At 39.0% G+C, this 14,834-nt stretch overlaps 2 protein-coding genes across 2 annotated transcripts in view; one reads left to right on the top strand and one right to left on the bottom strand.

Annotated features, from left to right (window-relative positions):
* Window positions 1–3,395: 3,395 nt before the first annotated feature.
* On the top strand, window positions 3,396–8,330 carry LOC106951917 (C-type lectin domain family 4 member E-like). The gene is made up of 6 exons (XM_015039696.1): window positions 3,396–3,549; window positions 5,006–5,107; window positions 5,820–5,897; window positions 6,196–6,350; window positions 6,421–6,545; window positions 7,989–8,330. Exons 1-6 carry the CDS (start codon window positions 3,468–3,470, stop codon window positions 8,155–8,157), a joined length of 711 nt encoding a protein of 236 aa, XP_014895182.1. The 5' UTR covers window positions 3,396–3,467; the 3' UTR covers window positions 8,158–8,330.
* Window positions 8,331–9,058: 728 nt separating this feature from the next.
* The window catches only part of LOC106951915 (uncharacterized), a 42,680-nt gene continuing 36,904 nt past the window's right edge, over window positions 9,059–14,834 (bottom strand). The window contains exons 41-48 of the mRNA XM_015039694.1: window positions 14,709–14,770; window positions 13,612–13,877; window positions 13,420–13,531; window positions 12,201–12,346; window positions 11,503–11,617; window positions 11,039–11,278; window positions 10,176–10,296; window positions 9,059–9,236 (exon numbers count right to left, since the gene is read on the bottom strand). Coding sequence (XP_014895180.1) covers window positions 9,059–9,236; window positions 10,176–10,296; window positions 11,039–11,278; window positions 11,503–11,617; window positions 12,201–12,346; window positions 13,420–13,531; window positions 13,612–13,877; window positions 14,709–14,770 — 1,240 coding nt within the window. The remainder of the gene's footprint in view (window positions 9,237–10,175; window positions 10,297–11,038; window positions 11,279–11,502; window positions 11,618–12,200; window positions 12,347–13,419; window positions 13,532–13,611; window positions 13,878–14,708; window positions 14,771–14,834) is intronic.

The raw sequence follows: 14,834 nt of genomic DNA on the forward strand, positions 1-14,834 counted from the left end.
GACTGAACACAAACTGATTCTTTAGACAACATGAATAAATCAGGAACTCAGGAATCTGAGAGGAAACTGTAGATAAAGTGTAAAAAACATCTGAACATGGTCATGTTTTATGAAAAGATCCTTACCCAGCCAGCATGCCTAGGTGGGCCCCATGTGGGGAAAAGGAGGGCAGACTATATGGGTCCCATATGGGTTTGTCCGCGGGTTCCATGATGGCCCCACATGGGTTTGCCCATGTAGGGCCAGAGCCCACATGGGCCCTGCATGGGCCCTATATGGTGGTGGCCCACATGGGTTTTGTCCAATTAGGGCCCATGTAGCACCCATGTGGGCTGTGGCCCTACATGGGCAAACCCATGTGGGGCCATCGTGGAACCCGCGGACAAACCCATATGGGACCCATATAGTCTGCCCTCCTTGTCCCCACATGGGTCCCACCTAGGCATGCTGGCTGGGTTAATAGTTTTAATAAAAATTATCTAGTTTAAATTATTGTATGTAGCAAATGTTGAAACACTGTTCTCAGTGTCGTCCTTAGCTTTGTATGCAGCACTTGTCCTGTTTGTCCTGAGACTTTGCGTTTATCTTTAACTGCTGATGGACAATGATCCTCCTGTTACCCTGCAAGAATAACGAACAAACAAACCAACAAACGGTCGGTCGGTCGGTTGGTCGATCAGTCGGTCGGTCGGTCGGTCGGTCGATCAGTCGGTTGTTTATTGGCTTTCATCACCAGTCTACCAGTCTGTGTTAAATTAGGCCTGCCGACGTTAACGCCTTCACTCTGACTGAAAATAATCCTTGAGGTTTTCCGGCTGTTATTCCCCTTGTTAACCGTTCCTGCTCAATCTGCTGACCGTGGTCTGAAGACACAGGGGAGATGTTTTCTCCAGGGCCGAAGTTCCTACTTCGGGGTTAACTCCCTCGCACGCCTTGAACATGAACCACGCGGTGGCACGGAGATGGTTGAGGTTAACTTTTAATAACTCCAGCTAACAGGTGAAAGCTGCACAGACTTTTCTTGCAGCCGCTGCTCCGGTCGTCTCCTACTCACTCACTCCGCCTCACACACACTGTCTCTCCCTCGCTCCTCAAGGATGCAGGGGTTCTTTTAGTATGCAGCGCCCCCCTTCAGACCGGAGGACGACTGCCACACATCTCTTGCACCCGCACAACTCACTAAGCTAAACATCACATACAGTGGAGGCACTTTCCGCAACACCCTCATTGCTCATTTTTAGCAGAAAGCCATTAGTAGGAACAGATGACCTCACTTCCTCTCATTACACTGCCCCTAGTGGTGGGCGTAGGCCAGTTTTCTACTTTCATTTCCATAGACATTTCACTGCCATATATTTGTTAATATTTTTTTAACAAACCATCACAGTAGCTGTTTAGGAGGAGTCAAAATTCACAGACATTGAAAAAGCCTCTTAGTTGTTAAATAAGACGTATAAAATCAACTTTAATGGAAAACAAAGAAACTCAGTGATTTTAATGAGATCAGATGTTAGTTTCTGAGTCCGTCTCCAGGTTCTGATCCGGTTCTGCTCTAAATGCTCCTCAGGTGAAAACCCAAGCAGAACCTCCAAGCTNTAACTGTGAGGATTATGAATAAATAAACTACAGAACTGAGACTCTGTCTGGTTTTTATGATGGATGGACAACTTTAAGTTGTTCTTTATTTTGTTTATTGATCATAATGACCAACTAAGAGAGATTCTGCTCCTATAAACGTAACTGTTGGACCCAAACCAGAGGGGCAGCAGCTGAGTTGGTGATTTAATTCCTACCTAAAGATGAACACAGCTGTTCCACATCAGGAGCTCCTGGCAGCATCATCATTACTCAGCGTTATGGAGGAGTTTGTCCGGTTCTGACGCTCTAGTAGTTATTTAGGTTCTTCTGACTGAAATGAGAGAATAAAGATCACTCTGGGGATTTTAGAGAGATGAATATAGCAGAGGGGATTTTCAGGAGGGCTCTAAGTAATTTAAAATCAGTCATTCCACCAAAAAATAGTCTGCAATTTAAAACCACTGCCAACATGTCCGGTTCTGCAGAAGGCAAGACGCTACACGAAGTCTGCAAACCGCTTCCATGTTCTCAGAAGACTCATGCTACTATTAATGTTAAAGTTAATGTGTCCACAATCAAAAAGAGACTAATTTTTAGTGACCTAAACCAGGAGCCTTTAGCATCTGAACTCAGGAACAAATTCCCTGAAAACCTGAAACACCCAGAAACTGTCGGCTCCTTTAAATCAGGACTGAAAACTTTGTTTTCTGCGTCACAGGACAGAAAATAGAACAACTATCAACTGTTTGTTTGTTTTACATTTGGATTTTTGTGGCTTCTTTATTGTGAAATCTTTTTAACATTTTGGTCTGAATTTTTTCTCTTTTTATTTCTTTATATCCTGATTAAAAACTCTCTGTGCTAAAATCACGTCTTCAGCCTGTATTAGTCTAAGTTGTTCTAAATGTATTAATTAGTCACATAAATCCTTTATTTATGTTTCTGTTGATGTAATAATGATACGTCTGTTTTCAGTGAAGTATATGAACGGAGCTTTACAAGTAAATCTGCTCTGCCTGAAATTTTATTTATTTACTTATTTATTTATTTATTTATTTATTTATTTATTTATTTATTTATTTATTTATTTATTTATTTATTTATTTATTGTATCAAATAGCACAACGATACTCTAGAAAGACCACTAAAATACCACTAGAGGGCAGCACATCACAATTTCTGTCATGAGAAAATTTCACTAAAAAAAAACAATGTTTAAAATTTAAAAATAATAATAAAATAAAAAGGGACCCAGAGAGAATATTTTACATTATTTTTACAGACCATAATTAACAACTTTCTTCAGCATATGGAAGCAGACTTTAGAGGAAGCCTCCTCTTCCTCCTCGAAGCTCAGCAGGAAGTTTCTTCAACTTAAAGCTTTTTCATTTCAGCTCTTCTGTCTGAAAGACCACAGAGGAGAGAGGACACCCTGCTGGTGAGATTAGATTATTTTCTGTTCAATTTATTCTCAAGGAAAACCTGAAATGCTTTATTTCATTTACGTAAAAAAAAAAAAAACACTGGATTTAAACTTTAATCATTAAAACTGCTCAACATTTTCACCACAAATAGGTCACTGTCTTTGTTATTTTACTGAGGATTCATAATAATAATAATATAATTGATAATATGTCTAACTTTGAAATGGATATGTGAATTCAAATATATCTGAATAAAAACCTTTATTAATTTAAATGAGGTCAGTTTTAGATCAAGTTAATATAAAACAGATTTTTAATTCTTTCATTTGTTTAAGTTCTTTCTGAGTTTTTATTGGGCTGAATTGATGCCTGATTTAATGGACAACATCTGGTTTCTGTTCAACATTGAGCTGAAATGAGATGATATGATTCCCTCCACAGATCTGATCCGTCCGTGTTTCAGTGATGAAACGTCCTCAGGCTGATGAAGGTCAGAGGATGAGTGTGATGAACCAGCAGGAAGGAGATGAAGAAGCTGCAGTCAGAGGTCAGAGGTCTTCATCAGACAAACATCCACAGTCTGAACACAAACTGATTCTTTCACACGACATTTATCATCTGAACTGGGAGAAAACGGACGTTTTCTGCAGGACTGGGTCCATAAATGATCTTTTACAGGGTGGATAACTGTTAAAAAAGAAAAAAGAAAATAATTTAGTGTTTAAAAATGAAGACAGGAAGTGGCTTGAGTGGTTTTCTGGGACGAAAGATGTCTGATCAACATCCTGTCTGGTCGGCCCCGGTCCTCTCCATCTGGGGGATGGTTCTCAAACCTCTTTGTTTCAAAAACCCCCAAATTCAAAAACCTTAAAACGTTTAACTTCCTGCCTGGACCAGCATCTTCAAACTGATCTCCAGTTCAAATCAGAGTCCAGTTCAGAGTTCATCAGATGAGTTTAAGGGTCGCCATCGACCTCGAGGTTTTCGCTGTTCATTTTATATTCTGATTAAAACTCTCTGCTAAAATCACGTCTTCAGCCTGTATTAGTCTATACAGGCTATTTATTAATCAGTCAAATAAATCTTTTATTTATGTTTCTGTTGATGTAATAATGATTTTCAGTCTTGTTCAGAAGTTTAAGTCAGTTAACGACGTATTTAAATGTTTCCCAATGAAACAAAGTATTCTGGTTTTATTGAGCAAACTTTAATTTACTGGTTTAATCATTCATTTGTTTGGTTATTATTTTTATTAGATTTTTTTTGTATTATCATTTATCATATTTATTACTGATATAGTGATGGTTTGTCTGTTTGGTTAGGGTAAGATAAGATAAGATAAGATAAGATAAGATAAGATGAGAAAAAGGAAAAGAAAGAGTAAAAAGTCAAGTGAGTAACCAATCTGATCTCATCAGATAGGCAAAAATCTAAATTTATGTGCAAATTTTGGTATTTTAAAGACTAAATGTAAAACAACAACAAAATTACAAAATAACACATTCAAAGATGATCCACGTTCCATATTATATCTTTTCTTATAATGCTATATTCCTTATATCATATCATAAATCTTATAAAACTATTATTACCTCCAAATGACACAAAAGATTCAGCAAATAGAAAATAATCCCAGAGCAACAAAGCTGGTGTAGAAACGAGAGGTCTCACTTTGACGTAAACTGCAGGTCTGATGCATTTTTCTTTAAACACTTCATAATACGTTTATTCAAGTAAAATGAAAGTTTTTAAAAAAAAGTAAAAGTTTTACAGTTTTATTACTCATACAAGTCATTTTTTCCCAGAAAGTTACTCAAATGAGCGCGTCTTGTTCCTGCCCCCCTCAGCAGGGGGGCAGGAACTGTGATGCCCCTCCTGCCTCTGTTCCCTCTGCAGAAAGGCACCGCCTTCCTGAAAAGGGACGAGGATGATGATCCTCACCAAAAAACATATCTAGCTATGAATAATGAGTTTCCACTGGTTCTGATCCAAATGCTCCTCAGGTGAAAACCCCAGCAGAACCTCCAAGCTGCCAGCAGGGGGAGTAGTTCTGCTGGTTCTGGTCGGTCTGCTGGCTGCTGCTCTCATCGTCATCTACAGGCTCTGTGAGTTCATCCTGATTCTTTAAAACAGTCACACTGATGTTCATCTTCTAGGAATGAAATCAGCTCTTTACCATTCAATACTCAAGACATTTTAATCACATTTTGAATTTTGTTTCGTTATTTGATGACAAACTTAACGTCAGAGCTTTGATAATAAAATAAATTCAGCATAAAAACAGAGATGGTGCATTCACGGTCGATTCCGAAAAAGATCATGTGACGTTTATGTCTCTTCTTTAAATTAATTAAATTAATATTTTTAAAATGTTATATTTTTACATTTTATGTAGATTTTTTAAATGGCTTTTTAGATTTATTTTTTTAAACAAAGAACAATGTTAAATAAGATATATATAAAAGTAAATGGAGGTTAAATAGTTTATACTGGTGAAGTATAAACCTTTTCTAACTAAGTTACATAAATACGCATCAAGGTAATTTAATGTGTTTGAAATAAACACACTAAGCTAAACTAAACTAAAATGTTCACATTTAATCTCTGCAGAAATAATTAAATGATTTAATCCAATAATGTGAAGAAAAACTGGTTTTTTCACATTATTATGAACTTTATTCTTATTTCCTTTGACTGCTTCATTTTATATGTTTAAAGTCAAAAAGTCTGAACCCCTAAAACATCTAATTAACTTTTTAATTAGTTTTTAAAGCAACAGGAATAAAAATAAATGGACTCATCTTTTCTGTTTATCAGCGACTCACATTGTGCGAACAAATGAGGATCTGCAGAGAATCAGAGAGGAGAAGGAAGTCCTGAGGAGAAACCTGACAGGTAAAACGCCTCAAATCAGAACAAATCAAAGTTCTGGGAAAGATTTGAGTCTGGCTCTCTCCCCAGAACAGGAGTTTTTATTTTTACAAAGAATAATTAAGTCAAAGTGATTCTGATGTTTAGGCGCAAATTTTCAAGTCAAGAAAATCTGAAATCTTCAGTTTTCTCAAATGTTTGAAATTAATCTTAAAATTTCTGAGTTTTCTGGTGGAATTTTACTTCTCCGTGGTTTTTCATATCAGTTTTGGATCATAAAATTCACCTGAAATGTTCTGAGAAGTTACAACGTGTCCTGCAGCGTTTGAAGACGAGCCGTCCTGTGAGATCGGTTGGGTCCAGTTCCAGGGAAGCTGCTATCACTTTTCCACAGACCAGTTTTCCTGGGCGGAGAGCCGGAGAAGCTGCCGGGAAGCGGGAGCGGAGCTGGTGAAGGTCGACAGCAGAGAGCTGCAGGTCCGAAACAGCGTCAGGTATCCGGTCCGATCCGGACAAACCGGGCCAGGTTCTAACTTCTCCTCTCCAGTACTTCCTGAGGTACCACCTGACCGGGAAAATGAAGAGCTTCCAGGACATGTTCTGGATCGGACTGACGGACTCGGCGGAGGAGGGGAGATGGGTCTGGATGGACGGGTCGGACCTGAGCGAGAGGTCTGAAGGCTGACAGCGTTTAACCACAGGCTGCATTTACTGTACAGATGGCAGGGAAAAAATCTGAAAATGTCCATTTTTTAAAATAAAATTCCTGAGATTAAACTCAAAATTTTGGATTTTTTTTCTGGCAAAATTTCAGCCTTTCAAACCAAGGGCGTAGGTTCGGTCTAAGTTTTGGTGGGGACCTTGACAGCCCCCCCACCCCCCGGCAGCACAGTGAAATGCCCAAGAGCACCGAACATTTTGGCACTCACACTGACTGCCTCCTATAGAGCAAACAAAGCGTAACCTGGTTTGTATTCACACTAGCTTAACTTAATTTAAGACTAACACTTCAAATGCCATATTTACTGAGATACTGTCACAGTATATATCATATCTGAGAACTAACACCTCACCTGGAGCCCTGAAGCTCCAGCCCCCGCGCCATCGTTCTGCTCTGCCCCTTGCTCTGCTGTCTGAGCATCCTATGTGACAAAATATTTCATAATTAACAGACCTATTCTACCTCACATTCAGTGCTGACCTTACTAAACACCGGACTTTACAACAAATGCGTTGCGTGATAGATATCTAACTTATGGGTCCACTCACTGTACTTACAGCCGACGTAGCGAAATAACTTCTGTCTGTCCTTTTCTTTTTTGGTGGCGACATGGTCTCGGAGACTCAGAAGGAGACGCCCAGCTAGCCGCCGCCTTTTGCAGCTAATCAAAGAACGTCCGACGATTCAACTGACTCCCCCCCGACACGGTCTCGGAGGCTCATAATAAATGTCAAACTAAGAAGCTTCCGTTCCGCGCACCGCCTGTTGCTGCTAATCAAAGATCGTAGATCCATGTTCTTTGAGCCAATATGGCAAAAATTGGTCGGGACTTTTTCATACCCTTTGAATATTGGTCGGGACATGTCCCTACCGTCCCTACCCAAACCTACGCCCATGTTTCAAACTCAGAAATTTCCAAGTTTTTTCTTGAAAATTTCTGAAATTAATCTCAAAATAAGGTTTTTTCTTTTGTTTTTTTGTTTTGTTTTTTTTTTTTTTTTTTTGTTTTTGGTGGAAATTTACTCATTTTTTCTATCTTGAATGTGCGCAAATCTCTTGATTTTCTGCTAAAAAAAACCGACATACGAGATGTTTCTTTTGAAAAAGAAATGCAATTAAATTCATATACGAATACATTTGTTCACTTGATAAGTGCTAAAAAAACAAAAAAAAAACATTGAGTGTCATCTTCTTCGTCATTTCTGCCAGTAGTAACATCCAGTTGTTGATAAAAAAATATTTCGATATTGGTATGTTTTTGTTTTGTTTTGTTTGTTTTTTATTATTATTTTATTTTTTATATATATAAATATTCAAATAGCCTAATTTTATGGTCAATGAAAACGCAGCTTGTGGCTGAGCTCGTCCTGACCCGGTCCGGTTCTGTTCCGCAGTGTGCAGTTCTGGAGCCAAAATGAGCCGGATAACTGGACAGCGGAGAACCCGGCGGGGGAGAACTGTGTGCGGATGGGGATGGAGGGAGGAAGACCGATGAACAACTGGTACGACAAAGACTGCGGCGCCGCGCAGAGGAGAATCTGCCAGAAGAGAAACTCCGGATAAAGACAAGAGATTCTTTTTAAATAAATATGACACAAATATTTATGCTTTGTTTTAGTTCTTGGACTCCGAGCCAAATGTTGGACATCGTTGGCAGGAAAGAAAAATGCAGACATTTCACTTTCACATTATTTTTCTTGACTTTCTGCCAAATGAGATTTGATTCCTTCATGTTTGAATTTAGAACAAACTGAATAGATTTTCTGAAGCATCTGAACCTGGAAATAAAAAGAGGAACAAATTTCTGCTTAACTCACCATTTAGTTTTTTAACTTCAAATTTTAAACTTACATGACAAATGATTTTTGTTAAAATAAAGGAGGAATTGTCCAATTAACGAGAGCATCTCTGTTAATGAACGGCAGCATGTCTTCGTTCATATATTCTTAATGTTAGTAGATTTTAGGCTATGAAAGAAGCAATTTGGCTCAGATTTAGATATTTGGCAGAAAAAAAGTTTCCTTTTCCAACTTTATGTAAACTTGAAGAGAGAATGTCTGTTCTCCTTTGTAGGAAATCATCACAATTAAGGCAACGTGCAAATTCTTCAGTACTGTCCAAAGATTTTATTTATGAAATAACTGAGGCAAACGGGACAAAAACAAACATTTGCTCCAGTTTAGAACAACTGTCACTGTGAATTCAGCCTAATTGATGTTTCAGCCTTATTATGTAAAAAAAACCCTCATTTTCATCCAAAAACATCCAGTTGATAAAGTAAACGTTTATTTCCTGCTGTGTAAAAATGATGAACATGAGTTTCTGAAGCAAATTCTGTTTACTGCTGAAGGAAGAAATGAAACAAAAACAGTTTTCTCTCATTTAAACATCAAAACCAAACAGCAGAAAATCCAAAGTAGAAAAGAACTCCAGGCTCCTTGCTGGTTCTGATCCGTTGGTTCCCTCAGGCTCCTCCTCCGTCTCGCTCCGTCAGCTCTCTGACGGTGAGCCATCGAACGATGGCGGCCTCCATGGTGGCGTCGTCCAGCGGCGCCAGCGAGAACCACAGGGGGCTGCTGGGAACGCAGCGGCGGTCCGGCTGCAGGTAGAAAACGTCGCTGCGCCGCCTCACCGAGTCGGAGCTGGAAAACAGGAAACAACCAGCAGGAACGCTTTTATCCGACCGTCAACTGGATTTTCTGTTAAATTCAACAAGCAAAGGAGGAAACCTGAGCTGCAGGTCGGAGCAGAGATGGCCGTTTTAAACCCAACAGAAAATGAAGGACACACAAACTTATCCCCACTCATGCATCACTGAATATTCCTGATGTTTCATTTATTTTAGTTCAACTAAAATAAGTGACTTGATGAGTAAAATTAACTAAAATGGTGAAAGTTTTTGGGTTTGATTCGTTTAATACATTTTCTTCTGCCACACAAAATTAAAAAAATAACCTAAAGTTATTTTTTTATTCGATTCACTCCTCAATAAATATTAATAATTCACATAAAAACTAAAGAAATCATGAATAAAAAGGAGCAGAAAGAAGTTTAAACTCATATCTATAAAAAGTTCCTATTTTTTCAGTCCAGATGTCTGAAAATACAAAAGCAAAATGTATTAAAACTAAAATAAATTGTTGTATGATGTTTCTTAGACCCAGTAAAGTTATTTATAGTTAAAATTATAGTCAAAAGCAGGATTTGATTTGCACACTGCAGTTCTCCTCCTGAACAGCAGGTGGCAACACAGAAAAATTAACACTTTTTTTTTCTCATCTTTAACTGAGAGACGCCTTGTGATGATCCAGACTCATAAATAGAAAAAAATACATTTATTTTCTACATTTCCCCGCAGCTTATTCATGTGTTTGGTTTTCTTCAGCACAGGATGAAAGTTTCTACAATCGGCTGCAGAGAAACGAGATCTAAAGGCAGAAAGCAGAAAACTCTGGAACTTCACTGAATCTCAATGCAGATGCATCTCAGTGAATGAAGAAAACTTTTCAGTTTTTCTCATTAACGACGGCCTGAACTGATCCGAGTGCAGCTGACGGAGGGCGGGTTGAGGATGTTCTCACCACTTGGACAGGTAGAACTCGTAGAGTCGGACCGGGCAGCGCAGAGGGTTCTGCAGGTTCTCCTTCATCTCCAGGAAATTCTCGTTTAACCTGCGTTTCTTCGCCGGGACGCCGTCAGAACCTGAACAACAAAAAAACAACAAGCACATAAAAACACATCGGAACAGCGACATTTAAGAAATATGACTTAAAAATATAAGTTTTGATTGTTTTGTTCCAAGTTTAGTCAATTTTTGCCTTTTCTTTTCTCAAGAAAAAAGAAATGACACAAAATGTTTTCCAAACATGGAAATGTGTACAGGGTAACTTCACAAGATGTTCAGCATTCTTCACTTTAATTATTTTGTTTTACGTGTTTAGAGTTTGCACAAAATCATGACTTTATTCTGGAAATATTATGACTTTATCCTGGTAATCAAATCAAAAATGTTAGCCTAATAAACCATTAAACCATCACAGAGTTGACCTGAATCCAAATATCAAATAACTGGAAAATAAGATAAAATTAAATTAGTTGAACATTTCCAAATAATTGATTAAATTAGATTAATTGATCAAGTTCACTTAGTTGATCAAATTTGATTAAATTCAATCAATAAAATTCAATGAATTGATACAATTCTATAAATCAATATTCAATTAATTGAATATTCATTCATTTATAAAATTCAATTAAACAAAATTTGATCAACCAATAAAATTCAATAAATAGATCAAATTCAATTGACCAAATAAAATTCCATTAATTCAATGTTAATAAAAATGTAAACTAATCAATTACATTGAATAAATCAATCAAATTCGATGAACCAATAAAATGTGATTAATCACTGAAGTGGATTTACCGGCAGCCTCTTCGGTACCGGTCTCTGCATCGCCTCTGGACTCCGGCGGGTAGAACCGCAGGACGCTCGTCTCGCCATCGGTTCTGGTGCAGCTGGTGAAGTTAGTGAAGGACAGCCGGCGCTGCTGCGCCACCGTGGTGAAGCCAAAGTATTTGCAGGAGAAGAAGAGCAGCGTGTTGAGGAGGACGATGGGGGAGTACGCCCCCAGCTGCTTGCACTCCCACAGGAACTCCTCCTCCACCCGGGAGGCGACGCCGCCTGCAGAGGAAGGAGAGGAACAGCTGCAGGGTCAAAGATGGAGGAATAGAGATGGAGGAACAGAGATGGAGGAACCAAGATGGAGGAACCAAGATGGAGGAACCAAGATGGAGGAACCAAGATGGAGGATCAAAGATGGAGGACCAAAGATGGAGGAACAAAGATGGAGGATCAAAGATGGAGGAACAGAGATGGAGGAACAGAGATGGAGGATCACGACTTACGGTGGACGGACATTGAAGGTCGGGAACGTTTCAGGATTCTGGTGAGCTCAGACGAGAACTTCTGGTAGTTCTGGTCGGTGAAAATGTTCTCCGCACGTCTGTTTTCAAACAAATACTGCAAAAAAACAAGGAAAAAAACATTTCCAACAATAAATTATGACAGGAAGAAGAATCTGCAGAGACAGGAAGTTTAATATGTTGATGGGATGTTATGCAGAAAACCTCATCTGATTTTGATAAAATCAGATTTAAGTTTTTATTTTACAGAACAACCCTGTGAAAGTCAGACCTGTGTTTAGAAAAAATGTTTTATGCAAAAAAGTTTTCACTGAATTAATAATTATTGTATTTAGAGCGAATAAAAAAGAAGCCCGGATCAGAACTGCATTACAGTAACAGAAACATTATATTTACAATTTGCAATGTTTAAAATGTTACAAATTCCCAATAATTCATGTAGTAGAAACTGCCATCATGACAGTCTGAGGTTACCATTGTTTTTATTAATTTATTTTTGTTTTTTAAAACAGTTCGTCTTAAATTGATCCCTGGAATATAAAAGCAGATTACATTTTTCTACAAACTGTGCCGTTTGAATATCAGGCACTTTCTAAACCTTGGAACTCTGAACTGAACTCCAGGATTTGAGGCTTCTGGTCTGAGGATGGAGGTAAAAACAGGAGCGGAGCGGAGAATACCTGCTGGATGCTGAGGCAGAGGAAGAACAGGCCGTCTGGAGGGCAGGAGTCTTCCTCAGGAAGCTCCGCCTCCCTGATGAAGAGGAAGAGGCCGTCGCTCAGCTCCGAGGAAGAGCACCGCAGGATGTCCGACCTGCCAGCAGCCACTGCCAGACAGGAAGTGAGACGACAGGTCAGCATCAGGGAACAGGAAGTGAGGCGTGAGCATCATGGCCGCAGCCTTTAGACTGATCTTTGTTTTGGACCAAATCATCATGAATGTTCTTAAAGGGCCGGTTGCTCCAGAGAGTATTAATAAAACCCTTTAAACTGTTAAATAATGAACATTTTGTCACGCTGGTCAGTTCCTTCAGGATAAAAACCACTGATTTTGTTGAGCTCATCTAGAAATATTTCCAAGAAATTTTGTGATATTTGCAATTATAAATATCGCAAATATCGATATTTGTCAAACATAATAATGTGAGTTTTTGTTTCTGTCCACATTGATCACAGATGACAACATGACATCAAGTAAGGCGGAGGCAGCAGAGTAGATGTATGAAATACTGCCACCTGCAGGTGGGAGTTGTAGGGAAGATGATTAGGGCCACAAAAAAAGGCAACATTTTCTCCAAATTCTGACTTTAATCTGAAAGTTCTGATTTTAATCTCAGAATTCTATAGCTCAGCAGGCTTAATCTCTGCCGTAGAGCCCTAATCTCTGCCGTAGAGCCCTAATCTCTGCCGCAGAGCCCTAATCTCTGCCGCAGAGCCCTAATCTCTGCCGCAGAGCCCTAATCTCTACCGTAGAGCCCTAATCTCTACTGTAGAGCCCTAATCTCTGCCGTAGAGCCCTAATCTCTGCTATAGAGCCCTAATCTCTGCTATAGAGCCCTAATCTCTGCCGTAGAGTCAGCGTCACTTAAGCCGAATGTTTTGACCATTTTTGCAGAAAGTTTGCAGTAACCTCACAGTTATGCATCAGTGTGAAAAGGTGAGGGATCTGCTGATATTATCCAAGTTTCCATAATCGTGGAATCACAAACAACTGCAGCTACTGATGGGGATAATTTGGTGTAATTCAGATTAAAACTGCTTTGATCTGAAGGATGAAATAATATTTAAGTACACAGGTTCCTCTTATGCTGAGTTTAGAGGGCCGCATACGGAGCTGAGGCGGCCACTTTCGGCCCCCGGGCCTTGGGTTTGACACATGGGAGGAATGAAATGGACATACTGGGCAGGAGGTCCAAACTGGTTTGAGATTCTCTCCACTGGATCCATTTCCTCCACGCATCAACTCCAACCCGACTGTCCAGAACTTTGAGATTCAGCTTCTCGTTTTCTGCCTGAAGCAGAAGGAAGGAGTCAGTCCGACAAAACCAGAACCAGAACCAGATCCAGATCCAGAACCATCTCAGCTTCTTACCTTCAGATTATTCTGGATGTTTTCCTGAGGCTCACTGGATCCTGGTGGAGGATCCAGTGAGTTCTGGAGGTTTGGACCTGCTGGTCCAGCAGGAGGAGGTGGGAGGTCGGGGCCTGTGTGGAGGTTCTGGTCCGGTTCTGGAGGAGGGACGCAGCAGGTCTGGTTCTGACTGAATAACTCCAGGCTGCAGTCGGACTCGAAGTCTTTGTGGTTGAAACTGGGCTGGTAATCTGAGCCCAACCCGTCCATGTAGCTGTCGATGGTTTCTGAAATTCAGACAGAAATTTAAAATATCAAGAGGAGAAAACGTCGGTAAATATTCCTCTGTTTTCATTTAACCACTTATTATTTACAATAGGAAAAACATGAAACAATGCAAACAAATAAATAATTAGATTCATTTTTCTGAAAAAGAAAATAATTATCTATTGCCTAAAATGCAACAACAGGATTGAAAACTTCATCATCTGCAGATAAACAAACTGAATAAATACTTCATGTCAGTGAAGATCAGAACCTGATTGGTTAAATGATTTATCCTAAGCAAAAGGTGCTGAATGGAAGAATTTTACAGAATCTGAACCAAGTAAAGAAACTGAATTCTGGATAAAATATATTTACATAAAAAAATTATATATTGAATGCAAAATGTTTATATTTTGTACAATTTTGGCTAAGTTACTACTTAGTGTTTTTGTTTTCAGAAAATTACCTTTTTTGAGTCAAATATTACAATTAATGATTAATCGATTACTAAATTATTTGATGATTATTTCCATAATTGACTCATCACGATTGATCCGACATTTTTTAGCTACTGTATATTTGTATATTCTGTGATGAAACAATTTCCTCAAAACTAAGTGATTATTTCACTTATAACCTGTGAAAAATGTCATTTTATACGTGAAATAATCTGCCAGTGGAACCAGTACTTTTAAAAATCAATAATGAGGAAATATTTACTGGAAACAATCTGCTTCATCTGTGTGGAAAGTCGTTTGCTCCAGAAACTAAAATACTGGGTAGGATTTCGTGTTTTTGCAGTGGAAATGTACAGAAGTGTAAATATTTTACCAAACAAACTGATTTCCTACCAATAAGTGACTGAGTTTCCTTCTCCTCCTCCTCCTTCATCTTCTCCTCCTCCTCCTCCTCCCCTTTCTCCTCGTAACATTCTCCCTTCTTTTCCGTCTCTTTCCTCCTCTCTTCTTTTTTCCTCC

The sequence above is a fragment of the Poecilia latipinna genome, unplaced genomic scaffold, assembly GCF_001443285.1.
Source record: "Poecilia latipinna isolate Pla-1442-1.1 unplaced genomic scaffold, P_latipinna-1.0 Scaffold480, whole genome shotgun sequence".
Taxonomy (NCBI): domain Eukaryota; kingdom Metazoa; phylum Chordata; class Actinopteri; order Cyprinodontiformes; family Poeciliidae; genus Poecilia; species Poecilia latipinna.

Excerpts from the sequence above, each read along its gene's own strand:
- LOC106951917 (XM_015039696.1), top strand. The coding sequence starts at position 3,468 with ATGAAACGTCCTCAGGCTGATGAAGGTCAGAGGATGAGTGTGATGAAC. Across the intron at positions 3,550-5,005 it reads TGAAGAAGCTGCAGTCAGAG|GTGAAAACCCCAGCAGAACC; the intron begins GTCAGAGGTCTT and ends AATGCTCCTCAG. Across the intron at positions 6,351-6,420 it reads TCGACAGCAGAGAGCTGCAG|TACTTCCTGAGGTACCACCT; the intron begins GTCCGAAACAGC and ends TCTCCTCTCCAG.